Below are 17,942 nucleotides of genomic sequence, written 5' to 3' on the forward strand. Positions count from 1 at the left end.
GGATCTGTAATAGAACCATAGATAGCAAGAGATTGTTGACAAGTTATTGTTTTTTTACTCGGATCTCAACTTATCTCATGGATAAAAAGAAGCATTACTAGGACATCTAAGCAACCCAATACATTGTGGTAACTTGGAAAGCCTAAGGTTTCGTTGGTCTCTCAAATTTTACCCACCCAAACACTCACCCGCATGTCCTATTCATGTGGGCAAGTGCAAGGAGAGGGAGGATGGTTGTATATATGGGGGGAGAAGAATAAAATCTGTTGCAAGCGAATTGTAAAGCCACGTAATTGCTACAGCTATAAGCATGTCATGTTGCAAGGCCCACCTGTTAACAAAAGGCTAGTTGGGTGGCTTGCCCCTATGGATTCTTTTGTTGTGCAAATCCCACCCAAAGGAGTCCTTCATAAGTGCATTTGTTCAATCATATTATCTTACCAGTTTAATTCAAACCCACTTCAATCATGTCTCACCACTTTCCACTCCTAAAAAGGAGAGCATACATTAAAGGGGCAGTCAATCCTCCAAGGTCCAGAGTAGGTAAAAGGTTTAATTCCAAATAGAGGGACAACTATGATGAAATGGATTTGGTGACTCGTTTATATGACCTCGAACTCGAACCCAATTCAATCAATATCTGGGCTTGATAAAGTCCTTCAAGCTAAGCAAGCTACATTTGTTGATAACTTCATCTGCATTGCATCTTTGTAATGAAGATATTTCATTGCAAAGATGTAATGCAGCATGCTATCTTAGGTGGATGTCCATGTAAATCACAAACCTAGATTCGATTAGCCTTCTCCACAATGATTTGAACACGGCTCGTCTAAGAGTAATATCGCCAAAGTGTAATGTAATGCAACATGCTATCTTAGGTGGATGTCCATGTAAATCACAAACCTAACTTTGATTAGCCTTCTCTAAAATGATTTGGACACGAAGGACGTGGTCACACAGGTCTTAATTACCCGTCAAATATACCCTGTGTAACAAGTACTCATGAAAAAACTTTTTTCCAAACAACCAGTGAGGAGGAGACATCTAAAATCCTCCCAGTTTCGTTCAAAACATGAAGGATTTGCCAGTCTGAACACTACAAACTATATAATTTAGTTTGTTTTCTTCAAGACGAGGTTGAAATCTAGCCAAGATTCTATAACTTAAGCCGTAAAAAGCACACGAAAGGTTGATTTTTCATGAAGACTGGATACAACTATACCAAAATAGGCATAACTACAAATGAACTTGCATAATTGTAAACAAAACAATTAACTGGAGCACGTGTAACCATGCAGGAGGGAAAGTATCAAAGTATGCTTCGCACGACCGCTGTCTAACAAGGCTCGCCATAAACACTTTTTCTAACCAGAGAGAGAGAGAGAGAGAGAGAGAGAGAGAGAGAACGCAAGTAAACCTCTCCCGGTTTTTAGATCAAATTTTTAAGGATTTACAGGTTTCAACAGTATTAAAAATCTATTCTATTCTACAGTATTAAAAACTCCATACTGCAAGATTTGCTGTAGAAATCATTTACTAAAAAAAGGTAAAGAAGCGACAGTAATAAGGCTCCTCTTGAGGTTGAAGGGAGCAATTTCCTTTGAATGCGGAAAGACTACGAAAGAAGTTTCACCCAGTCAACTGTGCTGACCCAGGTACTCGGTTAACAAGCCTGTAACTGCCATGGCTTTTGCTGCTGCACCAAGTGAGCCTTCATACCTAAAGAATCAGAATAGATGCCCCAAAATGTAAAATACATAAAGCTAGGCAAGCCATACCAGAGTGGAAACTTACAAAGGCTTGAAGAACCTTCACTCCATAATTCTCCAAGCACCAAGTCACTACGTGCCCACTGTCAGTTACTTACGTGGTTATCAGAATGAAGCCTGTGATGCATGCAATTATAGCCCCTTCCCCATCATGAGCCGTAGAATTTACACGCCTCGCACAAAAATACTGCTCGCTTATTGTTGTCACAATGTCTGTATCAGAAAACAGCACCAAGGTGGATGGGCACGATAAGTACGGTATGAAAAAAATGTTAAAAAACATTGTGCAGTACTCCTTACATTTTCCGTCACAAATCCAGAAGTAATCATTTTGAAGTGTCTTTGACTTCACTCCATCCACAATAGCACGCAAGTCAGGTGGCTGCAATGTCAAACCCTCCTGAGCGACCCTGTTGAAAAACATCAATCGTATTGATAACCTGGTCCTTAATTGCTTTGACAAGAAAACTGGAGAGAGACAGTGTACACATGACAAGGCCCCACAGCAATAAATTATATGCTGCAATAACCACTCGTTTCTGTCTGCCATAACAATCCAAATAGATGCAGCATGTATAAGACTGCCCTTGAATTATCTTAAGACCTTTGTTTTATTTGGAAGGCATAGTAGCATGGAACTGCACTTTGCAGCCTTGGGAACGCTGAAATGAGTTGGTTTCCAGCACCTTGAGTCCATCCATACCGCGGAAAAACATTCAACGCTTAAGCAAGTGCTCCACACAGGAAGCGCCCACTTTGTTCTAAGAACGTCACCTTAACAATGAGATGTTTGGTAAGCGTGACGAGATGTACACATCATTCAAGGTCGAATTGCAGACTATAGTGAGGGCAGAAGTGAATGTAATTAAATGCGTGATGCAAAAAAGATTAGAGGATGCACTAGCTGCTTTTGAATCCTGGAAATCAAAAATGGAAGAACGCATGAATGAAAAGAATGCATTGATCGAAGCACTTAAGGGAGAACTCGCAGATTGTAAAAATACCCCCGCAAAGGAGGAAGAAAATCAACCCTTAATGTATAAAGGAGCTCAAAAGTATTAAGGAGTAGGTGAAAATTCTACGTCAAGAGGAAGAGTAGAAGGCACGAACAACCTCTTCATGGACGGAGCACCTATTCAAAACACAAGAGAATGTTGAGAAGCTGAAAATTGGATCGAGGACGCAAAGAAAGGAAAAGATAAGATGCATGAAACCACACTGACATCCACTATCATCAATCTGACAATTGAGGAGGAGCAAAAGAGGAAGACTAGAGCCCTTAATGTGCGTGTTACAGGTCTCAAAGACACTAGAAAAGTAGAAGAAGAAGTGAAAGAACTCTTGAAGCACTTAGGCATTTCTGAACCCACACGCATAGGTGCTTGGAGAGTGGGAAAGGAGGGAAATGATGAGAAAGGAAGTTCCAAGGAAAGAGCACTCATTATATGTTTCCCTACGTTGAAAGCTAGGAAGGAATTTCTAAAGAAGAGACCAACACTCAAGCAAACTAGGATATATTTTGGGTGATGACCTCACTCTAAAACAAGTAGCACACATGCAAGAGTTGATGCCAGAGATCAAAGCAGCAAGGGAGAAAGGGAAAATTGGTTTCTACAGGGCAGGGAGAGTAGTGGTTTTGGAAAGACACGCCACATGACGGTGCGAGATCTATGGGACCAACCTTAAAATGGCAGCATGGAATTGTCGGATCAATGAAGTTATACGTAAGCGAATTTGAGGATAACTTCAAGGGAAGAGACATTATTTTTTACTCGGAGACAACTTGTAGACAGGATGTGAGATCAACGCATAGAGGACGTGGATCAAGAGGTGTGGTAGTCCTATTCACTGAGGAATTTCAGCTCCTCATTTGTATTGTTCGGAGAGATGAGCAGGCCAGATATATGTGGGTCAGAGTGAGAGCGGAGACAGGGGCGCCACTCTACATTGCAATATGCTATTTTGCCCCCAACACATCTCATTATGCATCGCCCAAGGGGCAATCACCCTGGCCAATCTTAGACAAGCCTTCTACAATACCTCACAAGAAATGTTGAGAAAATTGGATGTCAATGATATGGGATTGGCCAGTTGTTCGCAGGATGAGCACACTGAGATATGGGGAATATCTGACAAACATGGGGACTGCGCATGGATTGGCCATCTTGAATGGCCTCCAAAGATTTCCAGCATCAAGTGGGCTCACTTGTTTTCCTCATAGACATGGGGCTAGCACAGTGGATTATGGTTTGGCTCAACCCAATTTTATACCCTCTATTTTGGACTTTAAAGTCGGGGCCCAAGCCTATCGGGGTAGCAGTAGATCATGCCCTCCTCATCTTTACCGTCTCATTCCAGTTCAGCACAGCTCAACTTGCACAGATGCATACCCGATACACTTTTACTTCAGAGATTGATTCTGTCTACATAGACGGTATATACAGATGCTTATGCACAGAGGATCCAATCCGCGTTCCGTGCGACGGAAGAAGAGAGCATTTCTAGCTCAATTAGAGCTAGCATTTCTAGCTCGATTAGAGCATTTCTAGCTCAATTAGAGCAGGATTTATACCAGCTTTTTTTAAGCCATGATTCAGGCGAGGCATGGCGACTCTTCCATGGGCATTCTCCCCCACCAGTCATCACTTCTACGGACGTATGGGGTCAATATGCATCATCTCTCTACACAGTCTCGGGGCAGCCACCTCTTCCGGATTCGCTAGAGCGATGCCCACACACATGTGCTTTCTTTACCGTTGAAAATGGTAAAGAAGGCCATTGACAAGATGAGAACCAAGAGAACATATGATCACGATGGCCTAGTAGTAGAGCATTTTATACATGCCAAAGATCTGCTTGCAAAGCTTCTAGCAGTGATGTACAACCGTGCCATGTGCGAGAGCCTACCTAATACTTGGAGTTTGTCTACTATCGTACCTATCTTAAAGTCAAGGGACCCTACGGAGCCTAGGAACTACCGCACTATCATGATTGGATACACATTGATACAGTTGTACGCATCCATCCTTCAGTTGAGTAGATGGGTAGAGAGAGAGTGTACAGACAGTAGGACTGTCACCAGCGTGTGACTACTATCTATCCTTTTTGTTGATTTCTTTCTTATTATTTATTTACTTTCACTTTTTGGAAACACCCCTCGAGAAATCTAACTGCCCTGCATTGCATAGCTAGTGTGGAACTGTTCAGAGGAGTCCACGCCTAAGGGCAAGAGAGCACTAAGGTTGGACAAGGACTATGGTTAGCCAAAGTGGGGTCATTGACTAGCCAAAGTGGAATCCTTTGCTACAGAGGTTACATTTCAATTCTAGGTGTGGCTGCAGTGACAAAGGGGGTCAGATGACCTAGAGAGATACAATGGCAGCATCTCTTAAAATTTAGGGAATTGCTATTTTGGGACCTGAATATGTGTTTGCGTCATTACCTACGGAATGACAAGGGAAACATTTTACTACTCTGTCGTGAAGTCAATTGGGCAACCGGTTGGGAGATTTTTAGGCGGCAACCCCGAAACGGGAAATAGCTTGTAAATGTGCCAAGTGGCACATTTCTGTGCACTTTCCTCATGCAAGAAGAAGTGGCGCTGAATTTATAGCTGAGAGGCTCATTTTGCAAGTTCCTGTCACAGGTTAAGAGCTATGGAGTGCTCCCTTTCCCTCTTATGTACAGTGCGGTGCCAGAAGTGATGCCCTACACGCTACGCACTGCCCTCTCTCTCCCCTATGGCAGTATGTTATGCCCCTCTAATGGGCTTTTCAATTGACCAATGTACAGTTGTGTGGGTTCATGCGCGATTGCCGAGGCAAGAGCCTCTTGCACAGGTACTGGATTAGCTAGTGGCTAATCCCCCGCAGGTAAAGGTGAATTCGGAGAGGTTTCACGCCAGAAATCTCGTCCGATTCAAAGGGCAAGTAGCCCTACAGCTACGGGAGCTCGAGGACTTGCTACGGATGCGACCGGCACGCGAAACGGAGCCCGAAACAGTAAATTACAGCCTGCTGTGTATTTTTGCAGGTTTAGGGTTTTGGCCCTAAACGGTCCCTAATACCCCCAGGACGCGAGGGGACGCGAGGGGACCGCTGTACAGGTGATCTGGCGCATTTTCGGGGCTGAAAACAGAGAATTCAGAGTGCTGCAGATTCTCGCCAGGTTTTGCAAAGTGTCCGTATGCGTCGGGAAAGTCATTCAATGCGTGGGAATACTGACTGTGAAGGGTCCTAGTACAGTTATGCTGCCAAAATCGGGCCGGAACAGTTGAAATTCAGCCAAGTTTGTGCGGGGCAGCTTGTAGGGAACCACAGCGTTTATTCCCTCTTTTAAACATTTAAGAAATACCGAAAGGGGTGCCTAAGTTAGGGGCCAATCTGGTGTCGGTCTTCTCATATAGGTGCAATCTAGCAGCCTGTATCCCTCTCCCCTTTGTTGTGGCTTGAAAGTACAGGTAAAGTGGGCGACAAATTAAATGGGTGAAAGCAAATAAGGTTTAAGTCTAAAGTCTACCGCCAACTCATATTACCATAACCTCTTCATGCTTTTAGAAAAAGAAAAAAAATCAACAAATAACCAAGCTCAATCTCTGCAAAAGGAGGAGTTTTATCATGGAAAATTTAACTTTTCCATGGTCACAAAAACTACACCGACAAAGTTCTACAACCGCTTCATTCACTGGAGGAGATAGGTGGAAAATTACCTTTCCACCTTGTGGTTTTCACCAGATCATGTATATTCTCATCCTTATCTTACTCTTTATCACTGTATAAATCATGTGATGCACCTTGAGTGAATATACCATTATAAACTACTAACGACAAACTACTAACGCTAACCAATAACATACTAACACAAAATAGCCATTGACCTAACCATAAAAGATACCTCACCTCAAGCCTACATGTGCATAGTAACTCTCTCTCTCTCTCTCTCTCTCTCTCTCTCTCTCTCTCTCTCTCTTTTTTGAAGTTAACAAGCCGGTTTCATGGTTCCATCGCCGGGATTAAATAAATCTCTCTCTCTCTCTCTCTCTCTCTCTCTCTCTCTCTCTTTTTGAAGTTAACAGGCCGGTTTCATGGTTCCATCGCCGGGATTAAATCACTTTTTCCCATAGAAGTGAGCCTTGGTTAGTTTGGGCTTGAAGACACAGGGGATCATAGACCAGACGCAGGGAATTGCAATTATGGCTGACAGACCAGATGATGTGAATGAAGAGGTTTCCTCTTCGCAGGGTCAACAGACACATGAAGTGGGTGAGTCTTCAAGACCACCACAGACGGATGATGATATATTCAGGACCCAGTTGGCTACTGCTGTGGCTATGTTCACACAAGTAATGCAGAACCCGAGGTTTTTAGCCTTTCTGCAACCTTCTCTTCCGTCTCAGCAAGTTCAGTCACTGGATCATATTCAAAAGCCTGTTAAGGAGTCGAGCACAGGTGATTCATACTGCAGAGTCAATGGAAACACCTGTACACTTGACGGAGAACATGCAGTCTCCACAACCTATGCCTAAGGTGCAAGAACAAGTGGCTGAGATGCCACTCTTTCAAGTTGTACCAGTTCAGCCAGCCACTTTTCAGCAGCCTATAGCTGGTTCTAATGGGCAGGGATCAACCTACAGGCTATGCAACAAGTCTTCCCACCACCTTCCGTACAACCTGGCTATTTTGGAGGTGGATCGGTATTCGAGAGCATGGCTGGTCATGCAATTGGAAATCAGTTTTACACGACAGGAACAGTGTTCGGGGGTGCTCAAACAATGATGCCTAACCCCATGTATGGTGTCACAGGCATGCTACCAAGGTTTCAAAGCACTCAGGGCCAATTTGGGATGCCACCGGCAAATTTTGGTATGGCTGGAATTACAAATCAGCAGCCAAATATGGCATTTCCAGGTCAACTTAATTGCGGCCAAGGAACACAAATGAACCCTAACAGTGTTCCCATGTTTCAGTCACTTCCATATGACAATTTAACGCCGCTGGAGAGGCCAACTCCGTACAAAGAAGGTGGCAAAGGTGTGACATTCACGACCTTTACAAGGTTTGATGACAGGAAAAAGGCTCTCTCATTCCTCCAGCAGTTTGACAAGGCCTATGTAGGGGGAAACTTTACAGAGGCTTCAAAGGTCCGTAAGGCAGCCACTTTCTTGACAGGGAATGCGAGACAATGGTGGACAACTTTATTGCTGCAAGGGTAAGCTCCATCCACGTGGATTTACTTCGAGCAAATTTTTGTAGCAGCATGGTTATCTGATGACTTTGATACAGATGTCATGACATAATGGCACCAACTTAATGCTGCTACTTGCAAGAATCTGGATGACTACAATCGGAAGTTTTGGAAGCTCTACTTCCAGTAACTTCCTATAGGTTTGTGCCATTCACAGAATAGATTGAAAAATATTGTTGTGGCCTACCGAAAGGATTGAGAAAGTACTGCACAAAGACCAAAGTCACTACTTTGACGCAGCTCATCGAGGTAGCAAACACTGGCAATGGTTTGCTCAAGGGAGAAGATTGTGAATTCAATACTGGCGTAAAGGAAGGATCAGCCAAGAAAAATTCAGCGAAGAAGCATGTTCCCAATGAGGTTCCTAAAGGGACTCAAGAGCCGGCCAATGCAGGGAAAGGCAAAGCTACGGCTGAATCAGAAAAGGGACCAGCAAAGAAGTGGAAAAGACGTTTTCCTCGCAAGTCGGAAGAGCAAAAGAAGGTCCTGAGGACAAAGAACAAATGCTTCATCTGTGAGCAGCCTAGCCACATTGCTTACAATTGTCCTACAAAGAAAAGGCCAGCTGATTCTGAAGACAAGGAGGACAGGAAAGGAAAGAAGCCCATGGCTGATCTAGTGCCCAGATATGGTGGGCGACAAGCCAAATTCAGATGCAAGTAAGCTTTGCAGAGCATGGGGAAAGGTCAAGGATCAAACAGTGCTTATCTTCTTTGATCCAGGTGCCAAAGCCAACTTCATTTCCCCAGAATTGGCTTCAAAGTTGGGAATCAGACCTGAAGAGATGGGGTATACAGCAAAGGCAGGTTGGAATGTCCTGGCCATACAGAGGCTGTGACACCCATCATCGGAAAGTTGCGCCTACATATCCAGTCCTATGTAGATGCTGAAGAATTTTACATCATGCCACTGGACGGATGTGATGTGTTGTTAGGTATTCCTTGGTTATTTCGTGTACAGGAAATCATGGATGCCTACAACAAAAAGATCACTGTACAAGGCAGGGGAAAGACTCACATTCTGGATGTAAAGCTTAAAGGGGAGTCTATTCCCATTGTATTAGCTTCTGCTATTACTTTTGTAATGAAAAAGCATCTTTCTACGTACTTGGTTTTTGCACGTGAAGTGTCAGATTGTGATGAATCAAATTTATCTGTGTTAGATAAAGAAAGGTCAATGTTTTTACAACAGTACAGTGACTGTTTTTCCAATTCATTACCGTCTCAATTACCGCCAGAGAGACCCGAGGACCATGCGATAGATTTAGTGTCAGGCAATAGCCCACCAAATAAGCCTCCGTACAGGTTAGTGCAGCTCAGTAGAAAGAGATAATGGGCCAAGTACAGGAGCTGTTAGAAAAGGGGCTGATTCAGCCCAGTTCATCTCTATGAACACTGGCGTCAAGGCAGGATTAGGCAAGAAAAATTCAGCCAAGAAGCACGTTCCCAATGAGGCTCCTAAAGGGACTCGGGAGTCAGCCAACGCAGGGAAAGACAAAGCTACAGCTGAATCAGAAAAAGGACCAGCAAAGAAATGGAAAAGACGTTTTCCTCGCAAGTCGGAAGAGCAAAAGAAAGTCCTGAGGACAGAAAACAAATGCTTTATATGTGAGCAGCCTGGCCACATTGCTTACAACTGTCCTACAAAGAAAAGGCCAGCTGATTCTGAAGACAAGGAGGACAGGAAAGGAAAGAAGCCCATGGCTGGTCTAGTGCCAGATATGGTGGGCGATAAGCCAAATTCAGATGCAAGTGAGCTTTGCAGAGCATGGGGAAAGGTCAGGGATCAAACAGTGCTTATCTTCTTTGATCCAGGTGCCAAAGCCAACTTTATTTCCCCAGAATTGGCTTCAAAGTTGGGAATCAGACCTGAAGAGGTGGGGTATACAGCAGAGGCAGGTTTGGCATGTCCTGCCATACAGAGGCTGTGACACCCATCATTGGAAAGTTGCGTCTACATATCCAGTCCTATGTAGATGCTGAAGAATTTTACATCATGCCACTGGACGGATGTGATGTGTTGTTAGGTATTCCTTGGTTGTTTCGTGTACAGGGAATCATGGATGCCTACAACAAAAAGATCATTGTACAGAGCAGGGGAAAGACTCATATTCTGGATGTAAAGCTTAAAGGGGAGTCTATTCCTACTGTATCAGCTTCTGCTATTACTCCTGTAATGAAAAAGCATCTTTCTGCGTACTTGGTTTTTGCACGTGAAGTGTCAGATTGTGATGAATCAAATTTATCTGTGCTAGATAAAGAAAGGTCAATGTTTTTACAACAGTATAGTGACTGCTTTTCCGATTCATTACCGTTTCAATTACTGCCAGAGAGACCCGAGGACCATGCGATAGATTTGGTGCCAGGCAGTAGCCCACCAAATAAGCCTCTGTACAGGGTTAGTGCGGCTCAGCAGAAAGAGATAATGGGCCAAGTACAAGAGTTGTTAGAAAAGGGGCTGATTCAGACCAGTTCATCTCCATTCTGTTCTCCAGTGTTGTTGGTGCAGAAAAAGGATGGCTCATGGCGTATGTGCATCGACTGCCGTGCACTGAGCAAGAATACCATCAAGAATAGGTTCCCTATACCTAGAATTGATGATATTATGGACAAATTAGGAGCAGCTATGTTTAGTTGGATAGATCTAAAGAGTGGGTACCATCATATCCGCATTAGATCAGAGGATATGCACAAGACTGCTTTTAGAACAATGTTTGGCCTTTACGAATTTCCAGTGATGCCCTTTGGTCTCACAAATGCTCCTGCTACGTTCAATAGGATGATGGACAGAATTTTCCGTCCACACCAACAGTTTGTTGGTACATTCTTTGACGACATGATAGTCTACTCAAAGAATGAAGAGGAGCATAGGCATCACTTGGCCATTGTGTTCAAAGAGCTACGCAGCCATAGGTTGCTCATCAATGCAAAGAAAAGTGAATTTTTTCTGGAAGAGATTCACTTTCTGGGACACATTGTCTCAAAGGATGGTGTCAGAATGGATCCTGCAAAAGTTGAAGCGATCAAGTCATGGCCGGATTTGAAGACGGTGCACAATGTCCGAAGTTCCTTGGGACTATGCTCTTATTTACAGAAGGTTTATCCGAAATTTCACTGAGATTGCTTCACCTTTACATGCTCTTCAAAAGAAGACAGTCACCTTTAGATGGACACAGAAGGAGATTTCAGCTTTTAATCTCTTAAAGGAAAAGATGACTTCGGATCCAGTCATTGTGTTGCCAGATCTTAGGAAGTCATTTGTGGTCCAGTGCGACGCCTGCGGTAGTAGCATTGGTGCAGTGCTAATGCAAGATGGCAGGGTAGTAGCCTATGAGAGTAGAATCTTGCAAGGGCCAGAAAAGACTATGCAAGTCTATGAAAAAGAACTGCAGGCCGTGATTCATGCACTCTTAAGTTGGAAACACTGCCTACTAGGTGCAGACTTTGTTGTCCAAACGAACCATCAGAGCTTGCGATACTTCTTGACACAGGCAAAGTGATCTGAGAAACATATGCGTGGGCAAATATCTTGTCCATGTTCCACTTTCAGATTGTGCATGTGGAAGGCAAGAAGAACATTGTGGCTGATGCCTTGTCACGGAAGCCACAAATTTCAGCTGTGTCAATTCCTTATCATCATGAACTTGATGATATGAGGGAACGGTATGCAAATGATGAAGATTTTGCAAGGGTCTTCGAGCAGCTAATGGATGGACAACGTCATGAACACTATCTTCTCAAAGATGGGTTCATGATGATGCATGGCAGATTGTGTGTCACAAAGCCATTGCGACGCAAAGTTATGGAAGAGAGTCATGTCCCACCGTATGCAAGGCATCGTGGTATCGATGCTACAGTTAAAGCGGTTGAGACATTCTTCTACTGGCCTACATTGAGAAGAGATGTGGATGCCTTTGTGCGAGAATGCCTAATTTGCCAGAAGGTCAAGTTTGATAGGCAAAAGGCACCAGGGTTATTGCAACCACTACCTATTCCAGATAAACCATAGGAAAGTATTGCTATGGATTTAATCTTTGATCTTCCGAGAACGCAGACAGGAAACGATGGTATTTGGACCATCATTTGCAGATTCAGCAAGCAGGCTCATTTTATTCCTGTCAGGAAGAAGATAAAGCCAGTTCAGATGGCACGCTTGTTTATGAGCAATATTTTCAAGTATCATGACATGCCACAGTCGATTGTTAGCGACCGTGATCCACGCATGACAAGTTTGTTCTGGAGAGACTTGTTTGAGAATATGGGCACAACGCTCAAATTCTCTTCGTCGTTTCATCCTCAAACAGATGGGCAGTCAGAAGAGGCAAATTCTACTGTCCTAGATTTGCTGAAGTGCTATGTGTCACAGCATAAAGGAAAGTGGGAGCAATATTTGCCATTGGTGGAGTATGCATACAATAATACAGTGCATTCATCAACTGGCAAGGCACCTTTTGAGATAGTTGAAGGTGGCAAGAAAGTTCCTCCCATACTGCATACAAAGGACAAGATATTTGAAGCAGATAAGTATGTTCAGGACATGGATGAAATGTACAAGAAGGTCAAAGTGGCCTTAGAAAAGACTCAAGCAAAGCAAAAGAAAGTAGTTGATCGTCACCGTCGTGAAGTGGTATTTTCACTTGGTGATTGGGTGCTTCTACGCTTTGAAAAGGCAAGGTTAAAGAAGATGAAGGGCAAGGAAAGACTGTTTCCAAAGCTCAGCAGGCGTTACTATGGGCCTTTTCAAGTATGCAACATAATTAGTGATGTTGCATATAGGTTGAAATTGCCTGAGAGTTGGAAGATTCACAATGCGTTTCATGTGAGTCTTCTCAGACCCTATGTGGGTGATGTGCCAGAGGATATGCCAGCTGAAGATTAGTCGGAAGTCGAGGAACTTGACGAGATCTTGGTCTCGGAACAGATTTTGGCACATAAAGAAAGAGAAGTGAAAGGCAAGGTTGCTAGGCATTACTTGGTAAAGTTCAAAAACTATCCACCAATGGATGCTAAGTGGATGGAAGAAGGTGAACTTGCAGAATCACCAACTGTGTTATCACTTTACCTTGAAGCCTTCGATTTACAACCTACCTTGACCCCTTGAGTTTCAAAGCTACATGGATTGTCAGTGTGACAATGGCTTCTGAAACAAATGATGTACATGGTATTTAAAGTGAGCTCAAATCAAGTACATGTTACATGAATGTTAAAAGAGTTGTACAAATTGTCAGTTTGGCAATTGCTCTTATGGAATGTCCAAAAGTTTGGTTAATGCTATAGAAGTGAGTATTTCTTCTCAGTTTGTCAAGGATACAGTAATTGTTTCTATTAAAGGGTACATGTGTAACTGCATTCTTAAGCTCTCGGTTTGGGTATGCTCGAAAGTGTTACTGGGCCCAGCGTGTACTATAAGACAGTGGCAAAATGTGTAGCTACCATTTTGTCATTCGAAAGTTAGTGACTCAAAGCAATGGCAGAGTGTGCAGCTACCACTATGTCATTGGGACAGGGTTCACACGCAAGCAATACATGTGTTGAAGAGGTGTTGAATACACCAGGGTTGACAATGAGCATGTACGTGTCGTACATGTGTCGACAGGTGTTGAATACATCAGTGTTGACTGTGAGCATGTCCGACATAGATGCAAACGAGGACGTTTGAGATTTCAAGAGGGGGGTATGTCACCAGCGTGTGACTACTATCTATCCTTTTTGTTGATTTCTTTCTTATTATTTATTTACTTTCACCTTTTGGAAACACCCCTCGGGAAATCTAACTGCCCTGCATTGCATAGCTAGTGTGGAACTGTTCAGAGGAGTCCAGGCCTGAGGGCAAGAGAGCACTAAGGTTGGACAAGGACTATGGTTAGCCAAAGTGGGGTCATTGACTAGCCAAAGTGAAATCCTTTGCTACAGAGGTTACATTTCAATTCTGGGTGTGGCTGCAGTGTACAAAGGGGGTCAGATGACCTAGAAAGATACAATGGCAGCATCTCCTAAAATTTAGGGAACTGCTATTTTAAGACCTGGAAATGTGTTTGCGTCATTATCTACGGAATGACAAGGGAAACATTTTATTACTCTGCCGTGAAGTCAACTGGGCAACCGGTTGGGAGATTTTTAGGCAGCAACCCCGAAACGGGAAATAGCTTGTAAATGTGCCAAGTGGCACATTTCTGTGCACTTTCCTCATGCAAGAAGAAGTGGCGCTGAATTTATAGCTGGGAGGCTCATTCTGCAAGTTCCTGTCACAGGTTAAGAGCTATGGAGTGCTTCCTTTCCCTCTTATGTACAGTGCGGTGCCAGGAGTGATGCCTTGCACGCTACGCACTGCCCTCTCTCTCCCCTATGGCAGTATGTTATGCCCCTCTAGTGGGCTTTTCAATTGACCAATGTACAGTTGTGTGGGTTCATGTGCGATTGCCGAGGCAAGAGCCTCTTGCACAGGTATTGGATTAGCTAGCGGCTTATCCCTGCAGGTACAGGTGAATTCGAAGAGGTTTCACGCCAGAAATCTCGTCCGATTCAAAGGGCAAGTAGCCCTACAGCTACGGGAGCTCGAGGACTTGCTACGGATGCGACCGGCACGCGAAACGGAGCCTGAAACAGTAAATTACAGCCTGCTGTGTATTTTTGCAGGTTTAGGGTTTTGGCCCTAAACGGTCCCTAATACCCTCAGGAGGTTCGGGGACGCGAGGGGACCGCTGTACAGGTGATCTAGCGCATTTTCAAGGCTGAAAACAGAGAATTCAGCGTGCTGCAGATTCTCGCCAGGTTTTGCAAAGTGTCCATATGCGTCGGTAAAGTCATTCAATGCGTGGGAATACTGACTGTGAAGGGTCCTAGTACAGTTATGCTGCCGAAATCGGGCCGGAACAATTGAAATTCAGCCAAGTTTGTGCGGGGCAGCTTGTAGGGAACCACAGTGTTTATTCCCTCTTTTAAACAATAAAGAAATACAGAAAGGGGCGCTTAAGTTAGGGGCCAATCTGGTGTCGGTCTTCTCATACAGGTGCAATCTAGCAGCCTGTATCCCTCTCCCCTTTGTTGTGTCTTGAAAGTACAGGTAAAGTGGGCGACAAATTAAATGGGTGAAAGCAAATAAGGTTTAAGTCTAAAGTCTACCGCCCTTTTTGAAGTTAACAAGCCGGTTTCAAGAACAGGCAGGTTTCAAGAGAGGTTTCTCTACTCTTGGACATATTCTGACACTCGGAGCCATTATTGAGGAGGGGAGATTACATGGGAGATGGCTCTATTGTTGCTTTGTGGATTTTCCCAAAGCCTTCGATATAGTGCCCAGAGCTAGACTGATAAGCAAACTGCAACAGATGGCGGTACCTGTAGAGTTGATTTGGGGAATCATGGCTCCATACACGTCAGTAGTGGGCCATGTACACACTCTAGAGGGAATTTTTTATTTGGTTCAGTCCCCTATCAGAGTGAAACAAGGCTGCCCGCTATCTCCTACACTATTTGGCATGTATATGGATGAGATTTCTAACTACATTGAGAGGGATGGTGATGGAGGAGCACAACTGGCAAGGACATGAATCCCACCATGGTTATATGTTGATGATATTGTGTTGATTTCTGACTCCCCGAAGGGCCGAAGGGGATGCAGCATCACTTAGATGCTTTGTACACATTTGCTCATGATAGTGGATTGTCTGTTAACGTGGGGAAAACCAAGGTTATGGTGTTTAACACCACACCACCATGGGTCAGGAGGTCATATCCCACATTTACATATGGCTAGGAGACGGTGGAGTATATAGATGCATACACCTATCTTGGGGTAGTCTTCTATAACAAACTTGGACACCCCAAGTCTAGTTTCTATCGTGACACAACAGAGATTCACTTAAAAACAATTCACAATTCAAGAGAGTGTCGACCGGCATAGTTCCGTGCCAAGAGAGATTGGCCCCAAAGACTGGTGCCCCTTCCGTATTTCTTTTATATTAATCTTTGAGCAAAGTAGAACTGTAAGGTGCAACAGAAGTGAATGTTGAACTTTGCTCAAGATGAGTACTCCGAACTGTGCTCAAGGGTTCCTTCTACTTACAGAAGGGAGAGCCTTCGGTTACTTAAGTTAGAGAGTGCAATGGACACTGTGAATGAATGTGCTGAGACTGAGAGATGGAGAGAGAAGAATACGACACTAGAATGTTGTCAAAACCCTCCTCCAAAGGCCCCACCCTCTATGGCGAGAGCGGTCTACTTATGATTGCACAAATCTCTACAATGCTTGGACTTGCCAACGATGAGGACGACGATGAGACGGGCTGAAAGCTGAGAATGCTGAGGGCTGAAATCTGCAAATCTTTATCTGCTGAATTCTGACTCTATGTCGGTGACGATGTCGATGACGATGGTACGACGACGACGCCCTGAAAACGCAGATGCTGAAATCTGCGTTTTCCGGGCTGAATCTGCAAACTTCGTGAGATCTGACCGTGCGGCGAGGATCTGCTACGGAAAGGTGAGATATGCGAGGTTTGGGGTTCTACTGCGGAAACTGACGGCTGAAAACTGAAAACGCTGAGTCTAGGGCTGATTCCGTCGCGAAGATCTGCAAAAACGCTGAGGTTGATCTGCAAACCAAAAACGCTAGGGGCTCAAATCTGTCTTTGCTAAGGAAACTGCTAACGCTAGGGCTGATCAGCTGTCACTACGAATCTGCTATCACCAGGACTGATCTGCTTGCTGTGTCTTGTGGTCGCCGAGGCTGATCTGCCATGCAAAAACACCAAGGTTGGTTCTGTGATGCAAAAACACCAAGGCAGGTTCTGTGATGCAAAACGCTAGGGCATCTTGGGGGGGTCCTACTGAGAAGGTGCCTGTTGAACGCGAAGTTCCTGTTGCCTCTTTTGCCAGAAAGTGCTAGCGCTAGGTTTCTATATATACAAACTCAGTAAAATTGCCCTACCTAGTTTCCAACAAAAGTCACTTAAAAATAATAAGTGAAAAAATGTCAAAAATAGGGATGTTAGGTGCAGCGGAATGAATGTTGTATTTTCTCAAGATTAGTGATCTTTATTGCTCAAGGTTCCTTTTAGTTCTTTGGGGAAAGAGAGAGCTTTCCGTCTTGTAGAGTGTTGTGGTCACGAACAAAGTGAGTGGATATTGTGCGTGCAAGTGAATGAGACTGAGAGAAGGAGAGAGAAGAGAAACGACACCCGAGAGGTTGTAAAACCCTCCTCCGAAGGCCCCACTCTCGTCGGCAAGAGTGGTCTACTTTGATTGCACAAAGGTGTACAATGCATATGCAATGGATTGATGCAATGGGACTATGCTGATGACGACGACGGTGATGACGACGACGACTTAGGCTGAAATCTTTGATCTTCTATTGGCTGAATTTCGTGGTCTTCTTGGTGGCTGAAAATGACTGTTTTCGCTGCGTTTTCTTGGCTGAAAAATGAGGTTTCTTAGGGCTGAAAACTCATGGTCTTTACGGGCTGAATCTGCTACACTTTAGGTGAATGATGCCGGTCTTAATTTGCTGCTGAAATCCAAAAACGCCAGAGGCTGAAATTGATCCTTCTGTCGCCGGGGTTTTGCAAATGCAAAAACGCTAGGATGATCTGCTATGTCGTGATGACGCCGGGGCTGATCTGCTGTGCACAAATCGCCAAGGCTGATCTAATGCAAAAACGCTAGGTCTTCTGTGGAGAAAACGCCAGAGTAGTCGCAGGGGTAGGTCTTGCTGAGAAGGTGCCTGTTGAGCAAGGTGCTCCTACTGCCTCTTCTGCCAAAAAGTGCTAACTTGGGTTTTCTTATATATTAACTTAGCAAAATTGCTCTACCTACTTTTGTAGGAAAGTCACTTAAAAATAATAAGTGAAAATCCGAATAAATAGGAAAATAGGCTAACTGCACTGGAAAATTCCCCTAACTGATGCTAATGGATTCTGATGGGAATTCCGATAAT

General features: G+C 44.1%; 1 protein-coding gene across 1 annotated transcript in view; it reads right to left on the bottom strand.

The window, feature by feature from the left end:
* Positions 1-1,403: 1,403 nt before the first annotated feature.
* The window catches only part of LOC147455327 (Profilin family protein), a 51,680-nt gene continuing 35,141 nt past the window's right edge, over positions 1,404-17,942 (bottom strand). Inside the window, exons 3-5 of the mRNA XM_086514134.1 lie at positions 2,070-2,179; positions 1,868-1,982; positions 1,404-1,719 (exon numbers count right to left, since the gene is read on the bottom strand). Coding sequence (XP_086370260.1) covers positions 1,638-1,719; positions 1,868-1,982; positions 2,070-2,179 — 307 coding nt within the window. The 3' untranslated portion in view covers positions 1,404-1,637. The remainder of the gene's footprint in view (positions 1,720-1,867; positions 1,983-2,069; positions 2,180-17,942) is intronic.

The sequence above is a fragment of the Adiantum capillus-veneris genome, chromosome 6, assembly GCF_014529385.1.
Source record: "Adiantum capillus-veneris isolate H3 chromosome 6, ASM1452938v2, whole genome shotgun sequence".
Classification (NCBI taxonomy): domain Eukaryota; kingdom Viridiplantae; phylum Streptophyta; class Polypodiopsida; order Polypodiales; family Pteridaceae; genus Adiantum; species Adiantum capillus-veneris.